At 55.6% G+C, this 22,818-nt stretch overlaps 1 protein-coding gene across 2 annotated transcripts; it reads left to right on the top strand.

Annotated features, from left to right (window-relative positions):
* The first annotated feature begins 120 nt into the window (after positions 1 to 120).
* On the top strand, positions 121 to 15,694 carry MAN2B1 (mannosidase alpha class 2B member 1). Of its 2 annotated transcripts, none has more exons than XM_030301223.1 (24): positions 121 to 310; positions 1,027 to 1,129; positions 1,306 to 1,479; positions 1,841 to 2,034; positions 2,712 to 2,844; positions 3,104 to 3,249; positions 4,161 to 4,277; positions 6,782 to 6,867; positions 6,968 to 7,088; positions 7,169 to 7,247; positions 7,436 to 7,545; positions 7,823 to 7,930; positions 8,250 to 8,366; positions 9,635 to 9,808; positions 10,905 to 11,002; positions 11,096 to 11,213; positions 12,697 to 12,815; positions 12,906 to 13,007; positions 13,186 to 13,273; positions 13,452 to 13,532; positions 13,935 to 14,162; positions 14,637 to 14,789; positions 14,898 to 15,000; positions 15,479 to 15,694. In XM_030301223.1, exons 1-24 carry the CDS (start codon positions 149 to 151, stop codon positions 15,586 to 15,588), a joined length of 3,024 nt encoding a protein of 1,007 aa, XP_030157083.1. In that variant the 5' UTR covers positions 121 to 148; the 3' UTR covers positions 15,589 to 15,694. The 2 variants fall into 2 exon arrangements, with proteins under 2 accessions (XP_030157083.1, XP_030157092.1); XM_030301232.1 differs by having other exon boundaries at positions 124 to 310; positions 6,785 to 6,867.
* The last annotated feature ends 7,124 nt before the right edge of the window (positions 15,695 to 22,818 follow it).

Raw genomic sequence — 22,818 nt, 5'->3', positions numbered from 1 at the left:
GCCCCTGCCGCACTTTAGCTCCGCCCCCGCCAGCAACCATTGGCCAGGTCGGGTCCTGGGGGCGGGGCGTTTGCCCCGCCTTTGCCGGGCCCGGGAACCCCCCGGAGGCGGCCGCGGTGGCGGTGGAGGCAGCGGCGGCTGCGGAGCCATGGGGGCCGACGCGCGGCCTTTGGGGGTCCGCGCTGGCGGTGGCGGCCGGGGCGCGGCGAGGCCCGGGACGAGCTCCCGCGCGCTCCCGCCACCGCTCCCGCCTCTCTCCTTCCTCTTGCTACTGCTGGCGGCGCCTGGCGCTCGGGCCGCGGGATATGAGGTGAGCGCCGCCCGCGGGCGGAAATGTACAGAAGCTCGAGTGAAGCCCGAGTAGGATCGGGAGGTGTGGGTGGGTTTGTTCTGTGGGTGCCTAGTGAATGATTTGCTAATACGACAGTGTGGTCTGAGGGCATGCTTTCCGTCATTGAAAGGTCTGGCTGTGTGAGTCTGAGACTAGGGGTCTCTGTAGCTGCCTCCCTGCTTCTGTGGGTTGGCTCGCCTGGACTTTGCACGCACGCAACTGTGTGATTGAACATATGTGTGTATGTGGGTGGTGGTGGGGGGGAGGAGGGTGTTGCTTGAGAGCTGGGACTCTGGAGTCAGCCTGTCCCGAGCTGCAGTCTGGTTCCCTGACTTCCTGGCTCGTGACTTGGGGCAAGTCACTTAACCACTCTGATCCTCAGTGGTCTCATCTGAAAATGAGATTATATCTCCCCCACCCCCCAGGGTGGCTGCTTGGTATTTGCAAATGCTTGATAAACATTAGCTACTGCTATTACCATTTCCCCACCATGTGAATGAGAGCTTCCCTGAGGGATTGTGTCCAGGGGGAGCTTCTCTGAGTGTGTCCTCCCTGGAAGGGCCGAGCCCCATTTCTCTGAAGCACTCACCTCTAGATCGAGACTTATCTTGCGCCCCCACCCCAAACCCCTACCCCAGCTTGCCTCTTAACCTTGGGCAATTGACAGGGTGTGTGTGTTTGGGGTCCCTGTGCAGACATGCCCTATGGTACATCCGGACATGCTCAATGTGCACCTGGTGGCCCACACACATGATGATGTGGGCTGGCTCAAGACGGTGGACCAGTACTTTTATGGCAGTGAGTAGAGCGTGGGGGACTTACCCCTGGGACTCCCATGGCCCCTTTGAGCCCTTCCAATCCTTTCTGGGTCCTGGACATTAGGGTGGGGACAATGCCCAGCTTGGGCTCCTGTGTTGAAGAATATCCCCCCCTTGGCTCGTTTGTCCCTGACTGCCTGACCCCTGTGTCCACAGTCCATAATGACGTCCAGCACGCAGGTGTGCAGTACATCCTAGACTCGGTCATCTCTTCTCTGCTGGTGGAGCCCACCCGCCGATTCATCTATGTGGAGATTGCCTTCTTCTCCCGTTGGTGGCACCAGCAGACAAATGCAACACAGGAAGTTGTGCGGGACCTGGTGCGCCAGGGTGAGCCTGCCCCAAGGAAGTGAAAAGAGGAAGCCCAGCTCAGCTGCTGTTTCTGACACACCGTAGCTTCTGAGATTTTATCATGCTGTGTGCAGCCTGTGTGTGCATGTGGCTCCGCCTACCTGGAATTTCCCTTACTTGTAGAACTCCTATGCATCCCGCAAGGCCCCACCTCCAAGGGATCCTCAGGGGAGCCTGCGGTGCAGAATGCCCTCTCTTCCATATCTGGCTTCATTGGCCTGGGAGTGACCCCTCTTCTCCCTCCAGGCCTGGGTTCACAGGCAGGTCTTCCTATCCCCTGCGTTGCCAACCCTGGCCCCATTCATGGCCCTGCCAATTGTCTTTGTCTTTCCCGGCACAGGGCGCCTGGAGTTTGCCAACGGTGGCTGGGTGATGAATGATGAGGCAGCCACGCACTATGGAGCCATTATAGACCAGATGACACTGGGACTGCGCTTCCTGGAAGACACCTTTGGCAAAGATGGGCGCCCCCGTGTGGCCTGGCACATTGATCCCTTCGGTCACTCTCGGGAGCAGGCCTCGCTGTTCGCACAGGTGATTTCCTGACCTCTCACGAACTGCCCATTCACCAGCTCTGACTTCTCCCTTGGCCACTCAAGCCCCACCCTTCCCTGCAAGCTCACAGGGACCAGGCCCTGTTCCCTGGCCCTTTGGCCCCTTGAGACCCTGCCCCTTGGGTGAGTTGTGAATCCCATTACTGCTACCCGCCCTCCCCCCCAAAAAAAAAACCCCGCCTCTCTGCTCTGCCTCCGCCCAGGCTGACTCCATGCTGGGCCCCACACCTGCCCCTCACTGGAGCCCCCACCCCCGTTTGCTATGATCCCAGCTCCTCCCCAGTCCAGGTGGCAGGTGGAGGCCTGCCCCTCTTTCCCACCAGTTTCGTAATCTTTGCCTTGACCCAGCTCCCTTTCCATGCTCTGATTCCTTCAGGCTGCATAAGGGGGAAAGCCTTGAGCCAGGCCTCTTTCCAAGCTGGGGAAGGTGGAGGTCTGTTCTAGCGTTAGACCTACCCCTCCAAGCTCTCCCGCGGTGTGATCTGGCCCTTCCCCAAGCTTCGAAATGGGCTGGAGGCCTTCTGGTTTCAGACCTGCTTTTCCTCCCTGTGCTCTGACCCGCCCCTCCCATGTGGAGGGGTCCGGCGGTGGGTGATGAGAGGGCTGGGCATCTACTCCTCCTACCCTCCGATCCCGCTCATCCCTCCCCACCTCCAGATGGGCTTTGATGGCCTCTTCTTCGGGCGTCTGGATTATCAAGATAAGAGAGTGCGGGAAGAGAACCTAGGGCTGGAGCAGGTTTGGCGGGCTAGCGCCAGCCTGAAGCCCCCAGTGGCCGACCTCTTTACCAGTAAGGAGTTGGGGTGGGGGCAGGGCTGGCCCCAGGGGCCTGGGACCTGGGACCATGCTCAGAGGGCTCTGGGTGTGTTTTTATACTCTGTTGTCATTGTCCTGAAACTCTTAATAATTTACGAACAAGGACCCAGCGTTTGCACTTGGCACGGGGCCCTGCAAATTCTGAAGCCCCTCCTGGGTGGGGCGTGGCAGGCTTTGACCCCAGGGCAGGTCTGGGGCACAGGGCCTCCTCCTGAGCCCGGTGTGGCATGCAGGTGTGCTCCCCAATATTTACAACCCACCTGAGAAACTGTGCTGGGACACGCTGTGTGCCGACAAGCCGTTCGTGGAGGACCGGCGCAGCCCTGAGTACAACGCCGAGGAGCTGGTCAATTACTTCCTGCAGTTGGCCACTGCCCAGGTAACCCTACTGTGCAGGACCCATGAGGCTGGTGTTCATAATGCACCAGGCACTTTCCACAGCCTGGGCGTTCCCTAACACCTCCTTGGAACCCTCGGAGGGAGGGAACACTTCCTTCCCTATCACCACGTTCCCCTTTCAGATTTGTATGCATTTCCTTTTTTTTTTTTTAAGTTTGTTTACTTATTTTGAGAGAGAGAGAGAGGGAGTGTGTACGAGCAGGGGTGGGAGCCAGAGAGAGAGAGAGAGAGAGAGAGAGAGAGAGAATCCCAAGCAGGCTCTGAGCCGTCAGCATGGAGCCGGATATGGGGCTCGATCTCACTGACCATGGGATCATGACCTGAACCGAAATCAAGAGTCAGATGCTCAACCGACTGAGCCACCCAGGCTCCCCTGTGTGCATTTCTGATTAGAAGACTGACAAGGGGCGCCTGGGTGGCTCAGTTGGTGAAGCATTCGGCTTCCGTGCAGGTCATGATTTCACGGTTCAGGAGTTCCAGCCCCTCGTCGGGCTCTGTGCTGACAGCTCAGAGCCTGGAGCCTGCTTCGGATTCTGTGTGTCCCTCTCTCTCTGCCCCTAACCCACTCGCATTCTGTCTGTCTCTCTCAAAAATAAATAAACATTTAAAAAAAAAAAAAGACTGCTGATGACCTTTGCCACCCCAGATGCTCACCAGGGCCATGAGACGGCATGACACTGTGCCTCAGTGCCCTCCTTTGTGTGCTGGGCCCAAGAGACTTACTCAACAGCTTGTGGCTGTTTTCACATGTGTCCCTGTACTCCCACACGACCCACTTCCTTCCCTCCTCTGTGTGCACCCACACTCTTGACCACATGTATACCAAGAGACAGCTGAACACAGGGGTGGTTTAGGACCCTCCGGCCTGAGAATTCTCCATTCCATCCACAGGGCCAGCACTTCCGCACCAACCACACCATAATGACCATGGGCTCAGACTTCCAATATGAGAATGCTAACATGTGGTTCAGGAACCTCGACAGGCTCATCCAGCTGGTCAACGCCCAGGTAATTGTGCCCATCTCGTGTGCACGAGTGTGCTTGTGTCCCTGGCCTTTGGGTCATATGCATAGCAATGGGTCCTATCTTAGTTTTCTATTGCTATTATAACAAATTACCAACAAACGCAGCGGCTGAAAAACAACAGAAATATATTACCTTCCGCTTTTGTAGCTCAGAAAGCCTGACACAATTCTCACTGGGTTAAGATCAAGATGTCAGCAGGGCTGGGTGCCTTCTGGAAGCTCTGGGGGAATGTTTCCTTGCCTTGTCCAGCTTCCAGAGGCCAGCCCCATTCCTTGGATCATGGCCTCCCCGTCCTGCAAGCCAGCCACACAGCATCATCACTTCTCTTTCTTACTCTCACTCCTGCCTCCCTCTTCCATTTTTTTTTCTTTTTAATTTTTTTTTCAACGTTTATTTATTTTTGGGACAGAGAGAGACAGAGCATGAACGGGGGAGGGGCAGAGAGAGAGGGAGACACAGAATCGGAAACAGGCTCCAGGCTCTGAGCCATCAGCCCAGAGCCTGACGCGGGGCTCGAACTCATGGACCGCGAGATCGTGACCTGGCTGAAGTCGGACGCTTAACCGACTGCGCCACCCAGGCGCCCCTCCACTCGCAATCTTAATTTCCTTTGGCTGTGTAACCTAACAGGTTCCAGGAATCAGGGCTCAGACACCTTTGGGCCTTTCCCATCTGAAACGTCCCCTCCTGAGGCACCTGGGTGGCTCAGTCACTGAAGCGTCTGACTCTTGATTTCATGGTTCGTGAACGATCTCGCGGTTCGTGAGTTGGAGCCCCAAGTCAGGCTCTGCGCTGATGGCGTGGAGCCTGCTTGGGATTCTCTCTCTCTGCCCCTCCCCTGCTCGCTCTCTCTTTCTCTCTCTCAAAATAAATAAAATTAACGTTTACAAAAAAAGAAAGAAATGTCCCTTCCTATCAGTTCCATCCCCAGGGTTGTCTGCCGGCAGTCTCCACGTCCTAAGCAGAGTTCTAAGCACTCTGCCTTAGTTTTCTTGTCTAGAAAGTGGGCACAATGGTGGTTCCTACCTGAGAAGACTGTTAGGGTTTAATGAATTTATTTAATGTCTTTTGTTTTGTTTTGAGAGAGCACAAGCGGGGGAGGGGCAGGCAAACATTGGGGAACAGAGGATCCGAAGCGGGCTCTGCGCTGACAGCAACGAGCCCAACGCGGGGCTCGAACTCACAAACCGTGAGATCATGACCTGCGCTGAAGTCGACACTCAACCGACTCAGCCACCCGAGGGCCCCTTGAAGGAGTTCATTTACACAGATTAGTAGAACAGTGTCGGGTAAATAATATTATGGTTGTTTTTTATTATTACCATTATCATTATTATTATTTGGGGTAGAAATAAAACCTTCCGCTTCTCCTTTAATACACAAGCTGTGAAATCTCCTCCTCCAGGAAGGCTTCACCAAACTCCAGGTGGAGCTCTTGTCCTTTCCGCTGTGTACACCCAGTTCCCATAAATACCTGTGATGCCACATCCAGGCTGATCATAACCAACTGTGTTCACGATGCCTCTCCTCTACTTGGCTGCGAATTCCATGAGAATGGGGCTGGCCTCTGCTTCTTAGACTGTGTCTGAAATCCTGAGCATATTGAAGAATCAAGCGATTGTTTGCTGAGTGACTACTGTGTGTGTGTGTGTGTGTGTGTGTGCGCGCGCGCGCGCGCACGGGCGCAGGTGTAGACATGTGCACGCACAAAAAGGCATGTGGTGCCACTCACTTCCTTTCATTCACTCAAGTGTTTAGTGAGCACCTGCTGTATACCAGGCACTGGGTTCACAGCACAAGCAGAACAGACATCTTTGTTTTCACGGAGGTCACCTTCTTGTGCGTCCACCTCCCTCAGCGGAAAGTGTGCCTCCTTTAATTATAACAGCGGTGTCATTTAGCAATAACCTGACAGTGCTGAGGGATTATTCCCGCCCTATGATGTCACACTTAGTTTTTCCACAAACATTTTTAATAATAAAATTGGAGGCACGCGTGGGTGGCTCGGTTGAGCGTCCGATTTTGGCTCCGGTCATGACCTCACGGTCCGTGGGTTCGAGTTCCGCGTCGGGCTCTATGCTGACAGCTCAGAGCCTGGAGCCTGCTTCGGATTCTGTGTCTCCCTCTCTTTCTGCCCCTCCCCTGCTCAAGCTCATGCACGCACTCTCGCTCTTTCTCAAAAATAAATAAACTTTAAAAAAAAAATAATACAATTGGAATTTTTAAAACAAGCTTAGTAAAAATTTCAGGTTTATTCTTGCATCCGTGAAATTCTTTCCGTGCTGGTAATATCCGTGCTGGCAGAATTCAGTTTCACACTTGGCCACTGTTTTGCACTCAAAATGTGTGTTAAGAGAATCTGAACCCCCCCCCCCCCCCGCATGCATGAATGCGTGCACACGTGTGTGAGGATGTCGGTGCACACCTGTGGGCCCCCTGGGAAGGTGCGGACTCCCGAGGGCTCACACACGGACACCTCCCCCCAGCAGCAGGCCAACGGGAGCCGCGTCAATGTTCTCTACTCCACTCCCGCCTGTTACCTCTGGGAGCTGAACAAGGCCAACCTTACCTGGTATTTGCGGGGGGGAGGGGAGCTTGCGGGGGGGGGGGGGGGGGGGGGTTGGCATGGCCTTTGGGTCCTGACCCTGCCCTCAACACCTCTGCCGCTGCAGGTCTGTGAAACAGGATGACTTCTTTCCCTACGCCGACGGCCCTCACCAGTTTTGGACTGGCTACTTTTCCAGCCGGCCGGCCCTCAAACGCTACGAGCGCCTCAGCTACAACTTTCTGCAGGTGGGTGGGTGCTGAGCCCAAGCGGGCGCCCAGCGCTCCCGACAGGTCCAGGGCCACGACACGCCCTCTCTGCCCCCCAGGTGTGCAACCAGCTGGAGGCGCTGGCGGGTCCGGCGGCCAACGTGGGACCCTACGGCTCGGGAGACAGCGCACCCCTCAGTAGGTGTCGGGGCTGGTGAGGGGATGGGAGCATGTCCGAAGCTGGACGCCAGACCCTCGCCACCCCCTCGATTCCCTTCATAAAGCTCCTAAGAACCCGGCCCGCACACACGTGACCTGTCCCGTGTCCTTGGGGTCGGGACTGAGAGCCCTGCAGAGACCCCACCCGCTTCACAATCTGCTTGCAGATGAGGCGATGGCCGTGCTCCAGCACCACGACGCGGTCAGCGGAACCTCCAAGCAGCACGTGGCCGACGACTACGCGCGACAGCTGGCTGCCGGCTGGGACCCCTGCGAGGTGCGCGGGGTGGGGCCTGGGAAGGGGCGGGGACAGGGAAAGGCCGGTACCGAACGGAAGGGCGGAGACTGTAAGAGGTGGGCAAAGTGGGGTGGGGGCTAGAAGGGCTCGTAGGGGCGGGGCTTGGGGCAAGAGGGGCGGGGGCAGGAGTGGGGCGGGGCCTGGCAGCACTCCTGGGCGGGGCCTAGGGCGGGGTGGGCGGGGCGCGGGAGGGGATGGGGAGGAGACCTGGGTGGGCATCTAGAGCCGACCCACACCTTCACGCTCCCTCCCACAGGTTCTTCTGAGCAATGCGCTGGCGCGGCTCAGCGGCTCCAAGGAGGACTTCACGTACTGCCGAAACCTCAACGTCAGCGTCTGTCCGCTCAGCCAGACAGCGAAGAACGTGAGCTGGGCCCCGGGCCGGAGGGGCGGGGCCGGGAGCCAGGTCTGGTGGGTGGATAGAGCAGGAACCTGAGGACAGCGGGGCGGGGCCCGGAGGAGGTGGGGCTCAGACGAAGGGTCTCTGGAGGCACCCGCGGCCTGCGAAATTGTTTTGTTGGAGAAGCGACCTGTGACCACGTGGGGCGCAGTGAAACTGGGGTGGGACGGAGACCAAAGAACCCCGTGGGGGCTTGGATCACCCGAGGGAGTTGCCGCCTGTGGTGGGTGGGTTTCAAGAAGGCCTGCTGTAACCCTTGCCCGTTCTGACCCTCCCACACCAGTTCCAAGTGACTATTTATAACCCCTTGGGACGGAAAATAAATTGGATGGTGCGGCTGCCAGTCAGCAAACACGGTTTCGTCGTGAGGGACCCGAATGGCACAGTTGTGCCCAGCGATGTGAGCCCATTCAATGAATATTCGTCCTATGAGTACCCCCCCCCCCCCATGGTTACCTCCTGCCTTGGACACCTCCACCTGAGCATTTCTACCCGCCCCCCACCTCCCCCCCCCCCATAATTATCTGCCTTCATGGATACCTCCTCCCATGGACACCTCCCTCTCTTGGGTAACTCGTTCTCGTGAATATCTTCCCCTCCATCAATACCTGCGCCTGGTACTTTCTCTTTCTGTGAATATCTCCCCCCTCTGCCCCTTAACATCATTCCCCTTGGCCACATCTGTCTCCCTACCCATCCCCCTGCCCTGCCTCCTGAGCAGTCTTCCCCATTTTTAATGTCTCCTCATGACTTTTTTTTTTTTTTAAGATTTTATTTAAATTTTTTTTTCAAATTGTATTTAAATTTTAGTTAACATAAAAGGATTTTTTGGGGCGCCTGGGTGGCGCAGTCGGTTAAGCGTCCGACTTCAGCCAGGTCACGATCTCACGGTCCGGGAGTTCGAGCCCCGCGTCGGGCTCTGGGCTGATGGCTCAGAGCCTGGAGCCTGTTTCCGATTCTGTGTCTCCCTCTCTCTCTGCCCCTCCCCCGTTCATGCTCTGTCTCTCTCTGTCCCAAAAAATAAATAAATGTTGAAAAAAAAATTAAAAAAAAAAAAAAAGGATTTTTTAAGTAGGTTCTATGCCCCAGTGTGGAGCCCAACGGGTGACTTGAACTCACGACCCTGAGATCAAGACCTGAGCTGAGATCACGAGTTGGATGCTTAGTTGACTGAGCTACCCAAGGCACCCCGGGATTTTATTTTTTGAAGTAATCTACATCCAACGTGGGGCTCGAATTTACAACCCGGAGACTGAGTCGCATGCTCTACGGACTGAGCTAGTCAGGGGCCCCAAATTTTATTTTTTTAGTTTTTTTTTTGAACGCTTATTCTCTCCATCCTGGAACGCCTCTTCCTACGAATCTCTTCCTCCCCCAAGAATCTGCCTTTCCCTCATTCCCTTGCTTCAAGGATCTCTTTCTCCACTTCCTCCCTCACTTCTCCTTCTCCCACAGTCTCTACACCCTCCAAGCAATGCTGTCTCCCCACCTTATGAATCTTCTCTGCAATCTCTAACTCAGAATTTCTCACACCCCATCCTCCCTGGCCAACACTTTAATTTCTTCCTCCCATTTGGGGCTCCTTCTCCTGATGGAGTTTGACCCGGCCTATGTACAGCTCAATAGGTTACTCACAGTCTCTTGACTCTGTTTCCCTCTTCCCTTGAGGTGGTGATACTTCCTAGCTCAGACGGTCAGGAACTGCTTTTCCCAGCCTCGGTGCCTGCCCTGGGCTTCAGCATCTACTCAGTAAGCCAGGTGCCTGGCCAGCGCCCCCACGCCCACAAACCCCAGCCCAGATCCCAGCGGCCCTGGTCCCGTGTCTTGGCCATCCAAAATGAGGTGAGACGGTCGGGATCCCCTTCCCTGTCGCTGTGAGAAATTTGAGGTATCATGGCGAGCCTCATGGAGTGGATCAGTGGATGAACTACATCAGTTCATGGTGTAGTTACCAGTCTCCCATTATGTGTCCTCCAGTGAGTGACCACTTCCCTTTGAACCTCAGTGTCCTTTCCTGGGACCGTTGTGCGGACCCAGTGTAATCACGTGTGACACTTGACGGATACGAAAGAGCTGACGGTGGTAGGGGTTTGCAAATTAAATGAGGCAAGTCAGAGACTTGAGGGAGGGAGCCACGTGGCCACTGGGAGCGGAGGGGCGGGGGGTGGCACGGAGAAGGACCCAGGCAGGCAGGGAGCAGTAGAAGCAAAAGCCCTCAGCCAGGAAGGTGGCGAGTGTTCAAGGAACCCTCTGTGGCTGGAGGGGCGGGTGTTGGGTGACAGGTCAGACTGTGCAGGACTTGAGGGCCCAGGGGAAGACTTCGGCTTTTACTTCCAAGGAGCCACGTGAGGGACAGGGCTGCACTAAGACTGTCATGGGGCCCCAGCACTTTTGCCTTTGTGGGTCCCTTTTTCCATTAAAAAAAAAAAAAAAAGTTAAAAATTATATTTCAGGACCAGGTGGGTATAAAAGATGAATATTAACCAGTCTTCGTTATAACATACTCCTTATTATTACATTTAAGTTTTCTTCTGATTCCAGGAGAAATTAAAATTTACACATTTCCGTTGGCCCCTAAAAGTCTCTTGGGTGGTGGCACTGTGGTTACTCGGTCAAACGCCCAAGTCAGCCCTGGGCCCCAGCGGACCGGGGGTTAGGGTCGTACTTAGGGTGTCACTGGCGCCCTCTGGCGGCCTCAGGGCGAACTGACGGGGAGGTGAGCCCCGAAGGGGTCAGCGGCATTAGTCCCAGAAGGCCACGGAAATGGTTAAGAAGTGATCAGCTTAAGGAGAGGGTACAAGGTAGATCTGTTAGGATTTGTTAATAGGGCCAGGTGAGGAGATAGAGGGAGGGAGGGTACCTCCTGAGCCCCAGGAAGGATGACGCTGCCCTTGGCTGAGATGATGGTCATTAACGTCTGTCCGCCTTTTCTCTGCAGCACATCCGGGCTAGGTTTGACCCTGACACAGGGCTCTTGGTGGAGATGGAGAACCTGGACCAGAACCTCCTGCTACCTGTTCGCCAAGCCTTCTACTGGTGAGGCGGGGGGGGGGGGGGACCACTAGTCCAGGGAGGGGGTGTAAGTGGAGCTGGGGTCACCTACCTTGACTCTCACCTGCCCTGGTCCAGGTACAACGCCAGTGTAGGCAACAACCTAAGCGCCCAGGTCTCAGGTGCCTACATCTTCAGACCCAACCAAGAGAAACCATTGATGGTGAGCCGCTGGGCTCAAACGCGCCTGGTGAAGGTCCGTGCCCAGGGATGAGGAGTGGGTGTGTGTGTGGGGGGGGTGGAGTCTGGGCGGGTGGTGAGCTATGTGTGGGTGGGTGTGGGGGGGTAGAGTCTGGGCGGGTGTGGGGGGTGAGTGTAGGATTTGCACCTCGATCATATCCAAAGACAGCTAAGACCTGAGGGGAATACTTGAGGATCTCAAGTATCCCCACTGGGCGGATATTCATGGCTGGTTGAGTAACAGCCCTGTCTTAGAAGCAAGAACAAAGGCTTTCACATCTGCTGTGGGTGTCGGGATTATACTTGGCCTTGGAAGCTGGAGGTGGGGTGTATTCAGTTGGCCCGTGAATGGGGAGGGCCGGGTGGAATTGCTCGAAGGCTTCACTGAGGATTATATCTGAGGTGGGGATTTGAGAGTTCACACTTGGATAGGGCTTGGGTGAGTCTCCCTTGGGGTGGATGTCTGAGGGTGCATCTGGCCGGGACAGGGCCCACCCTTGTGGGACCTCTCGCTGATATTTCCTCGTAGGGCAGGGATGGCTCAGGTAATGGCAAGGTTCACATTTGCCCTGCTTCCCCTTGAGGTGAACCTTCCGCATACCTGGGTCGCTGTGTTAGGATATAGTTTTACCTGTAGTAACAGTTGCCAAAATTCATCGTGCCTAAAACACGATCGGCTTTCTTTCCATCTAACAGAAAGTCTGGCTGGGCCATCCAGGGCAGGTGGGGTGATTTCACAGTCATCCAGACCTCTTCTTCTTCTTTTTTTTTAAAATATTTTTTTAATGTTTATTTTTGAGAAAGAGACAGGGTGTGAGCAGGGGAGGGGCAGAGAGAGAGAGAGAGAGAGAGAGAGAGAGAGAGACAGAATCCGAAGCAGGCTCCAGGCTCTGAGCTGTCAGCACAGAGCCCGACACGGGGCTTGAACCCACAGACTGCGAGATCGTGATCTGAGCCGAAGTCGGACGCTCAACCGACTGAGCCACCCAGGCACCCCCATCCAGACCTCTTCTGTCTCATTGCTCTACTTTCCTCAACATTCAGCTTCTACCTCCTGGCCCAAGATGGCTACTCAAGCTCCAGCCATCGTACTTGCATTTGAGCCAGTGGGAGAGGGAAAGAGGCAAGGAACGTTGTTTACACCAGGTTGGTGGTTTTCCATGGAGCAAGCCATGGCCACACAGCTACTGATAGCCTCAGGGAAGACTGGACAATGTGAAGACAATGTCTTTAGTCCGGGTAGCCACCTGCCAAACTAGAATCCTGTTCTAAGGAGGGAAGATGGGGCAATGGTGGGCAACAATCCTATTGCCACACCCAAGAATGACGCGGTAACATCTGACGGAGGAAGTGTGGGCATCACACCTAGGCAGGTGGGAGAGGTGGGGTTGACCCGGGTGTAGGCCTCTGTGAGGTTTGTAGCAGGGGTGGATATTTGCAGGGCTCACCCGTGCTCAGGTGTATGCTTAGACCTGCCCTCCACCCCTACCTGCCTGCAGACACCCTTGGTGCAGGAGGTTCACCAGAACTTCTCAGCCTGGTGTTCCCAAGTGGTTCGCTTGTACCGAGGACAGCGGCACCTGGAGCTCGAGTGGACGGTGGGACCAATCCCTGTGGGGTGAGTGGCACCCGCTGGGACTGGGGGGCTGGGCGCGAGGGCAGAGCGGCGCCGGTGGAGCTCACAATCTTGCCATCCCCTCGGGTATAGTGACGGCTGGGGGAAGGAGATCATCAGTCGCTTTGACACCGTGCTGGAGACGAAAGGACTCTTTTACACAGACAGCAATGGCCGAGAGATCCTGGAGAGGAGGTCGGGGTGACCGGGGGCAGCCACGGGTGGCCTGCGGTGTGTGGAGGGCCCTGGGATCGTGGGAGCATCTGCTGCTCCTCTGAGTGTGGGAGGGAGGGGATGACGGGGGAGTGAGGAATGGAGAACCGGGGAAGGGGAGCTGGACCCCAGGCCTGACCGAACCCCTCCACCTCCCCAGGCGGGATTATCGGCCCACCTGGAAACTGAACCAGACTGAGACAGTGGCGGGAAACTACTATCCAGTCAACAGCCGCATTTACATCAGGGTATCCCCCCCATCCTGCTCCCCACTTCTCAGCACCCCTGCACAGAGTGGGGGTCACCCCTCAAGCTGAGCGTCTCCCAGCTGCCCTTGGTGGTCTCCCCATCCCCTGTGGGGCCTGCCTGGGGGTGTGGCTGCCTGGCTGTGGGGCCCCTCACTCTCCCCCCCCCCGCCCCCCCCAGGATGGCAACATGCAGCTGACGGTGCTGACTGACCGCTCCCAGGGGGGCAGCAGCCTGAGGGATGGCTCTATGGAGCTCATGGTGAGTGGCCAGAGCCCTGAGCCAGTTCCCACTCTGGTGCCTACTGGACCTTGAAGCCTGTGTCCGTCCCCGTTCTCTGCTAGGTGTAGCCCCCGCCTGTAGTTCCCACTAAGCTGAAACCTCTGTTCCTATGTGACAAGTTTACTCCTCCCTTTTGTCCCCTCCCTACCCAGCCCCCCACCTCCTCCAGGCCCTGACTTGCCTGCCCTGTCCCGTTAGATCCCTACCTCCCTCTGTCCCAGGCCCTTGCTAGGTTGACTCCCCACTTCCGTGGCGACCCTCTACCGGACCTTTCTCTGGGTCCATGCTTCCCACTCTTCGGTTTCTCTTGAAATTTCCACGAGCCCTGGGCCAGCAATTGGCCAGAGGGACCCCTCACCCTGTCCTGTGGACTCCCTGCAGGTGCACCGAAGGCTCCTGAAGGATGACGGACGTGGCGTAGGGGAGGCGTTACTGGAGGACGGGTTGGGGCGGTGGGTGCGAGGGCGCCACCTCGTGCTGCTGGACAAGGTCCGGACCGCGGCCACCGGGCACCGGTTGCAGGCGGAGAAGGAGGTCCTGGCCCCACAGGTGGTGCTGGCCCCGGGTGGCGGCGCCCCCTACCATCTGAAAGTCGCCCCGCGCAAGCAGGTGAGGGGCACTGGGCCGCCTGGTAGGGGACCCCAGTGAGCCGCGGTGGGTTTTCCCGGCCTAATGTGGGTCCCACTCCGCCTGCCCCTAACTCGTCCTGGGGAGGCCATAAGCTAGTCCCACCCCTCAGCTCAGCCCGGTTGCCCCGCAGGCCCCGCCCAGTACCAGCCTGTTCAGTCCCCTCGGCCGGGACTGGGTCCAGGCACAGCCTCCGCCCTCTCCCCTTCCGGCTCCCACCCTCCTCCCCCTACGTTTGGTCCAGCCCTGCCTTCAGCCCCGCCCCCCATCCCAGTGGGTCTCAGGCCAGATCAGTTCGGCCCTTTCTGCGGCTCGGTCCCGCCCCCAGCCCGGCACCGCCCTGTTCCTGGGTCTCTTTATAAGGGGGTCATCGCCCCTCCCCGACTAAACCCCGCCCCTTGCGTCGGAGCCCCGCCTCCTAGCCTCGCTGCCTCAGCCCCACCCCGCTTTTCGCAGTTCTCGGGGCTGCGCCGGGAGCTGCCTCCCTCCGTACACCTGCTCACGCTGGCCCGCTGGGACCAGAAAACGCTGCTGTTGCGCTTGGAGCACCAGTTCGCTGTAGGGGAGGACTCTGGCAACCTGAGCTCCCCCGTGACCTTGGATTTGACGGTGAGGAGGGCGGAGGTGGGAAGGAGACAAGACCCAGGCAAAGAAAGGAGGGAGAGGCGAAACCCCGCTCTGTCCCTACTCAGCCCTGCCCATATCCACTGCCTGCAGGACCTCTTCTCCGCCTTCACCATCACCTACCTGCAGGAGACCACGCTGGTGGCCAACCAGCTCCGGGCCAGCGCCTCCAGGCTCAAGTGGACACCAAACACGGGTGCGGGCCTGCCCGGGGCGGGGGGGGGGGGGGGGGCTGGGAGCTGGGAGCCGTGTGGGGAGGTGTGGGAATGTTGGCCAGGACCCAGGTGTAGAAAGCTCTAGTGTTCCGATCCTGGTTAGCAGTTTAAGGGTCTTAAGTGGGTCCGAGCAAACTAGCAGTGGGTCTTGAGGGTTTGAGATGGAATCCCATGGGTATCTAGTTCTGGGGAAAGGGGTGTGTCTGTCACCCGTGGCGTTGGCATGATGGTCTTTAGAATAGGGCTGGAGGGTGTGATGGAGATGGCCAGGCACTGGAGACAGATTTGGGGGTGGTATTCAGGGCCTGGGGGGGGGGGCAGTTGAAAAACAGGTCTGGGAATAACGCCCCAGGGACAGATTTGAGAGTGTATGGTCATGTGTAGGCCCAGGGAAGGAGCAGGGGGAGGGGTGAGACAGAGGAAATCTGTGGCCCTTACTCCTCCCTTGCTCCTCCCCAGGCCCCACACCCCTGCCCTCTCCCTCTCGGCTGGACCCCGCCACCATCACGCTGCAGCCCATGGAAATCCGTACCTTCCTGGCTTCCGTCCAGTGGGAGGAGCATGGCTAGACATGCTGGGAGCAAGCGGACTCTCCCCCTCCTCCTCCTGCTGCTTCTGCCACCAACAAAAGCCACTAAAATGCCACTACCAGGCCTTGGGTCAAGGTGTGATTGAGTGGGGTTTTTTGTTGCTGTTTTTTGGAGGGGGTTTAACTTGTGACCTAGAAAAGTCAGCCAACATTATGTGACTCTTGACCTGAGGCCTTGCAGGGAAGTCACTTACCGGCCTGAATCCTGACTCCAGACTACACCATTCACACCCCACCTCATCCACCACTCTGTCTTCCACTCCTCCTTCCCTCCTTTGTCCACTCAGGCTGTGGCACAGCTGTCCCTAGGAGCCACGGGGGGGGGGGGGCCTGCATTGGATATGGGCCCAGAGAACCGAACATACCTGGCGGGTGGAGGTGGGGGGGCTTCCAGACCTGGCTTTGGGGGAGCCAGGCCCTGAGGGCAAGGAATCTAGGAGGTCCTGGTGAGGGGGGTGGAAGTGGAGCCAGGCCCCAAAGAGGGGCCCGGGGCAGGTGGGCTAGAGCTGCAGGGCTCCCAGGAGCAGGCGGAGAGCCTGGCGTACCCTGGTGTCCTCTGGGGTGTGTTACCGAGGAAGGAGGCTTCGGGAGGAAACTGGGGGTTTAGACTTGAAGGTGAGGGACTTTCCCTCCAGTAAGGACAGCCTTGTGCAGGTCCCTTAAAGGTGCATGGAGGCCAGGAGGGCATCCCAGACCAACCTGCAGTCGGATGCACCTCTCGGGTGGGAGGCATGAGCCTGGGTAGCTAGGAACCCCCAGGGAGGGCACTGTGGGCCTGGGTGCTGGATGGGCCTCGAAATTTTCTCTAAGTCTCCCCATAAAGAGACGGACGAGAGAGGCCCAAGGAAGTGGCCATCCTGCCTGGGGTCCGGTCACTTGATGCACCTCTTTTTTTTTTTTTTTTTTTTTTAACGTTTATTTATTTTTGGGACAGAGAGAGACAGAGCATGAACGGGGGACGGGCAGAGAGAGAGGGAGACACAGAATCGGAAACAGGCTCCAGGCTCTGAGCCATCAGCCCAGAGCCCGATGCGGGGCTCGAACTCACGGACCGCGAGATTGTGACCTGGCTGAAGTCGGACGCTTAACCGACTGCGCCACCCAGGCGCCCCGATGCACCTCTTTTTAAAGTTTAAACTTTTTAAAGTTTCCCTCCAGAAGGGAAAGGCAGCAGAGCCAGCCAGGGTAGTCTGGGGATTGTGCCCCAGGGCCATCTGCTGTCCTATGTAGGGTCCCATCTTAGCAGGTACCCACCAAATTTGCTTGTAAGTATTCCTCTGGTGGCAGGAAAAAGGCTGGCCAGGAAGTGCACCCTAGGGATGACATGCACCCTGGTAGGCCATGGGATCTCCTGAAAATGTATCCAAATCCCCCTCCAATGGCAGGCGCTGTCCTGGCTGGCCAAGGAGATCCGTGGAGGTTGCCCTGGGTCCTCCCTCAGTCCCACATGGTGCCCGATTGCTGGCTATACCGCTGTAAACCTCTCCAGCTCTTCTCTGGTGACAGGGACAAGCACAGAGAGACCGGCCAGAGAGACTCGGGGTGGGTGCCCAGGGCCAGGCTGTGGTTGTGCACAGGGCCTGGTATTGGACCCGCCTGGTGGTATCTCCTGAAAACGTATCCACATCCCCATTTAGAGGGAAGACCGTGGGGACACGTGGGTGGCTCAGTCTGTTGAGGGTGCAACTCTGGATTTCGGCTCAGGTCACAATCCCGGGGTCGTGGGATCAAGCCCTGCCGTGGGCTCTGCACAGAGTGTGGAGTCTGCTGAAGATTCTGGCTCCCTTCGCCCCTTCCCTACTCTCGCTCTCTTTCAGGACAAAAACAAAACCCAGAAATAACAAAGGGAAGACCCCAACTGGCCTGGCTGGACAGGTAGACTCCTGGAGGATGCCTTGGGCTCAGGTGGTGTCACTCTTGCGTCCCGGTCATCGGGAACGCCTCCTGAAAACCTATGCCCTTCTGTGGAGGTCAGGACTGCACTCCTGTTGCTGGATGCCCTCCTCCTTCCCCTCATTGTTCTCGGTCTCCCTCTCGGGGAGGCAAGCAGCTCTAGCCATCCAGGGAGGCCCAGCCATGGTCACACGTGGGCCCTATTCACATATGCCACTGGAAAATGTTTCCACCTCCCCCTCCAAAGGCAGCAGCCAGCTGGGCTAGGGACCAGCGGGGAGGGTGTCCCGGGCCCACCAGGCACTCCCGCCTGCTATGGGCCAAGATACGCAATTTGGGTGGAACCCACACAAAGCGGCACCCGGGGAGGTGGGAGTGGGGGTGGGGGCGGGTTCCAAGTTCATCCCCGTCGCGCTGGTTGACCCGCGCCACCTAGCGGCTGCTTTTATATCGTCCCCGGAGCTCGGCGGTGTGGGCCTGGGATGGGATCCGGCCATCAAACCCAAGGCGGAGTTCCAGGAGGCGGACAGCAGTGTCATCCCGGCTGCATGGGTTCCCCCTGAGATTGTCACTGCAACATAGAGGAGAGCGGCATCTAGGAACTGCATGGATGGGCTGGCTGGCACACGGTGGTCCCCTCTGCACGTGGGGACTCCTTTTGGGACATTGCGGGTGACAGTAGTTTGTCCTGGGCTGGGCCGTATTCTCACCTGGTGCCTGATTGTTGGGCGTGTCTCCTGAGAATTCTTCTAGATTCTCCCTCCTGAGACCGGGATCATGGCCAGGAAGCCCTTGGGAGCGTTCCCCTCCCCTGGCTGCCAGCCAACCTGCGTGGACCCCGCGTGGAGCAGGGTCGCTGGCTGTGTATCCTGAAACTTTGCCTTCGGGAGAGGAGACGCTCGGGCCCAACTGCAGTCCCAGTGGGGCCTGTTCTGAGACACTTCCCTCAAATCTCTAGATGTCTCCTTGCAGTGGCAGGGTCCATCCCGGGCCGGAGGGACGCAGGGGTGGGCTCACTGGATCTGGTGGCGGTCCCCAGCGGGCACTTGGTAATCTGAAGCACTTGCCTGAACCGTTTCCAATTCTGCCTCGGGCTGGGGTGGGGCACCGGCTCCGGCAAGCGGAAAAGGTGTGAGTAGGGATGCCCTGGGGGTGTGGGCCTTCCAAAAAGCATTCTAAGTCTCCTTCAGAAGGCTGAATCCTTTGGAGGCTTCAAGGGCGGCTGGAGGAGGTTGCTACTGGTAGGCAGCTGTCCTCAGTGGGATTCCAGTCATTACCTGTCTCTTCTGAAAATGTTTCCTGAGGGGAAGAAGGCCACCTGTCAACTCCCTACCCCAGGGAAGAGCAGTCACGTGTGGGTTCCTTGGATGCACCTCCTGAACACTTCTTGGTTTTTTTGTTTCTCTCCATGGTAACAAGCCAGCCAGACAGGGAGGCCCTCCCACCCAGGGAGGGGGTCCAGGTCCGGTCCCCAGCCCAGATTGGGCCCAGTAGTTGGCAGAAACATTTTCAGGGCGCTTAGGTGTCCATCCTGCAGGGGGGATAGGAGATCCCTTCCACACCAATGGTGGAGAATCAGCTTGTCTCGTGTCAGTGGTGACTGGGGGAGGCATCCGGGTCTGGCCACAGTGATGCCGTAGGTCCTGGCTGTCACGTGCACTTCCTGCAAGCGTTTCTAGTTCCCCTTCCTGGAGGGGAGGCACTATGAGGGTTCCCTGGAGAAGAATGTGGATCTTTGAAGGGCCTGGTTGTCGGAGGTACCCCCTCAATGTTTTAAGTCCCCATCAGTGGAAGCATCGGCCCATGTCGCCAGGTCCCATGTTAGCCCTGGTGATCTGATTCAGCTCACGGAGACATTTGCAATTCCCAGTGAGCCTGGCAGGCTTGCAGAGGGCATCCAAAGCTAGGCCTCAGACCACCCTGGGTTATGGTCACAGAGAATGCCTCCCCAAAGTTTTCTTAGTCCCTCTTTGGAGGCTGGGAATGGCTTGGGCTGGATGGGGAGGGCTAGGAGGAGGACCCCAGCCAGCCACAGTCCCACATGGGGCCCATTTTAGTATGTTCCAAATTTTCTAAATCTCCAGCGTGAACATGCTAAGGACGCCCTAGGAGAGTTCACTGGGCACAGCCCCCATCTTTCATGAGGCATGGCTGTCAGACGGGCTTTCTGGAAATTTCTCTGAATCTCCGTTGTGTCCTGGGCTTGGGCCACGTCTAGCCAGGGAAGCCTGAGAAGGTGCTCTGGGCATAACTGTGGTCCCACACGGCTTCTATACATTTGGAGCACCTCTCGAAATGTTATTCTAAGTACCCTACGGAGCTCATCCAGAGCTAGGGTGCAACCCAGGGTGGCTTCTCTATTAATTTGCTAGGACTGCCATAACAAAGTACCATTCCAGGCTGGGCCCCTTAAACAAACGTATCTCACAGTTTAGGAGGGTAGAAGGTGGAGCTCAAGGTGTGGGCAGGGTGGTTTCGTTCTGAGGTCTGTGAGGGAGATTGTGTCCCCTGCCTCTCCCCTGGCTTCCGGGGGTTTCCTGGCCATCTTAGGTGTTTCCTGGTTTGTAGATGCACTCATCTTCGCATGACCTTCTCCTTGTGGGAGCCTGTGCTCAAGTGTCCCCATTTTATAAGGTCACTAGTCATCATGAATTACCCCGAAGACCCCATTCATCTTAATCACACGTGCAATGACCCTATTCCCAAATAAGATCACGTTCTCAGGTACTTGGGGTTAGGACTTCAATATTTGAACTTTAGGTGACACAATTCAACCCATAATGGGTTCCAAACATTGGAAGCGCTCCCTGTAATTTTCTTAATCCCCTCCCAGAAGTTGGGCCTGGCTTAGGGCAGATAGGCTGGTGAAAATCCCTCTGGCCACCTCCCCCATCTTGGGGTCCCACTGTTAGGATAAGCCTTCCCTGGATATATATATATATATATATATATATATATATACACACACACACACACACACACACACACACACACACATACAGTTTATATTTTAAAGAGACAGAGACAGAGTGTAAGTGGGGGAGGGGCAGAGAGAGGGAGACACAAGAATCTGAAGCAGGCTCCAGGCTCCAAGCTGTCAGCCCAGAACCCGACATGGGGCTTGAACTCATGAGCCATGAGATCATGACCTGAGCTAAAGTCAGACGCTTAACCAACTGGTTAAGGTGCCCCTTCCCCGGATATTTTTAGTTCCTCTATGAAAAGGAAGACAGTCCAGGCAGAGCAGGAGGCCCAGGGAGAGCACCCCAGGACCACACGTGGTACTGACTGGTGGTTGGCTGTAGAAGGCTGCCTGCACAAATGTTTCTAACTCTCCCTCTGGTGTTCTTGGGGTGCATCCAGGCCCTACATGAGACCATGGCTGAGCTCAGCATCTTCCCCCAAATTCTCTGGTTGCTGGATATGCCTGCAGAATGTTTTTTTATTATTATTATTATTATTATTATTATTAGAGAGCAAGAGAGCAATGCACATGAGCAGGGGAGGGGGAGACAGACAGAGAGAGAGAGAAAGAGAGAGACCCCCAAGCAGGCTCTATGCCTACGATGTGAGATGGTGACCAGAACCAAAATCAACACTCAACCGACTGAACCGTCCAGGCGCCCCTGCCTGCAGAAGATTTTTCGAAGTCCCCCTCTACATATCTGTCCTTCTGCCAGTGCCTTAATGTATTGACTACTGGAGCTTTAAGTTTTAAAATCAGGGAGTGTGACACGCCCAACTTTTTTCTTTTTAAAGATTGTTTTGTCTATTTGGGGTACCTAGAGATTCCATGTGAATTCTATCTTATTTATTTAAAAAAAAAAATAGGCTTCATGCCCAGTGTGGAGCCCAATGCAGGACTCGAACTCATGACCCTGAGATCAAGACCTGAACTGAGATCAAGAGTCTGACACTTAACCAACTGAACCACCCAGGCACCCCTCCATGCGAATTTTAGAATGGATCTTTTTTTTCCCCCCCTATTTTGGCAAAAAACACTGCTGGGATTGCACTCAGTCTGTAGATTAACTTGGGTGGTGTCAACACCTTAACTCTCCCAATCCATGAACACAGGATGTCTTTGCATTTATTGTGATCTTTTTCACTTTCTTTCGGCAACATCGGTAGTTTTTAGTGTATGAATCTTGTCTCCTTGGTTAAGGTTATTCCTAAGTACGATAAAATCTTGGATGGCGAGTAACTTGTTCGACGAGTGTTCTGCAAGACGAGCAAACATTTCTTGTATGTTTTAACTTGATACACGAGCGGTGTCTTGCAATACAAGTAACACATGATGCTGAAAGTCACAGGATCACAAGTGAGCCAATAGTTCTTGAAATTCGCTTTGATGTACAAGTGCTTTGGATTACAAGCGTGTTTCCAGAACGAATTATGCTCAAACCAATGTTTTACCGTATTTTATTCTTTTTCATGCTTGTAAATGAAATTGTTTTCTTAAACTTTCCTTTTTGAATCGTTCATTGTTAGTGTACAGAAACACAACTGAGTTTTGCTTGCTTTGTATCCTGCACATTTGCTGGATTATTTTTTTGTATGTGGAATCTTTAGGGTTTCTCACATGTAAGATCGTGCCCTTTTTTTTTTTTTTAAATCACGTTAACTGTCTTTTCTGCATTGAGATGCTCATGTTTTTCCCCTTCATTCTGCTAATGTGGTATATTACGCTGATTCTCTGATGTTGAACCATCCTTGCATTCACGTTTAGTGCACTCATGACCCACTTGGTCATGGTGTATAATACTTTTAATGTGCTGAATTTGGTTTGCTAATTTTTCTTTAGTATTTTTGCACCAACATTCATCAGGGATATTGGTCTGTGGTTTTCTTTTCTTGTCTTTGTCTGGCTTTGAATTCACCAGTGAAGCCATCTGGTCCTGGCCCTTTCTTTGCTGGAAGGTTTTTGACTAACGATTCAGTTTCAGTACTAGTTATTAAGTCTATTTAGATTTTCTATTTTTTCATGATTCAGTTTCGGTATATTGTGTGCTTCTAGGAACTTGTCCATTTCTTTTTTTTTTTTTTTTTTTTTTTTTTTTAACATTTATTTATTTTTTTTGAGACAGAGAGAGACAGAGCATGAACAGGGGAGGAGCAGAGAGAGAGGGAGATACAGAATCTGAAACAGGCTCCAGGCTCTGAGCTGTCAGCACAGAGCCCGACGCGGGGCTCGAACTCACAGACCGTGAGATCATGACCTGAGCCGAAGTCGGACGCTCAACCGACTGAGCCACCCAGGCGCCCCGGAACTTGTCCATTTCATCTAGGTTATCCAGTTTATTTGTGTACAACTGTT

This window comes from Lynx canadensis, chromosome A2, assembly GCF_007474595.2.
Source record: "Lynx canadensis isolate LIC74 chromosome A2, mLynCan4.pri.v2, whole genome shotgun sequence".
Taxonomy (NCBI): Eukaryota; Metazoa; Chordata; class Mammalia; order Carnivora; family Felidae; genus Lynx; species Lynx canadensis.
Note: the sequence above shows the minus strand (reverse complement) of the source record. Positions and strands in the feature narration are given on the sequence as shown.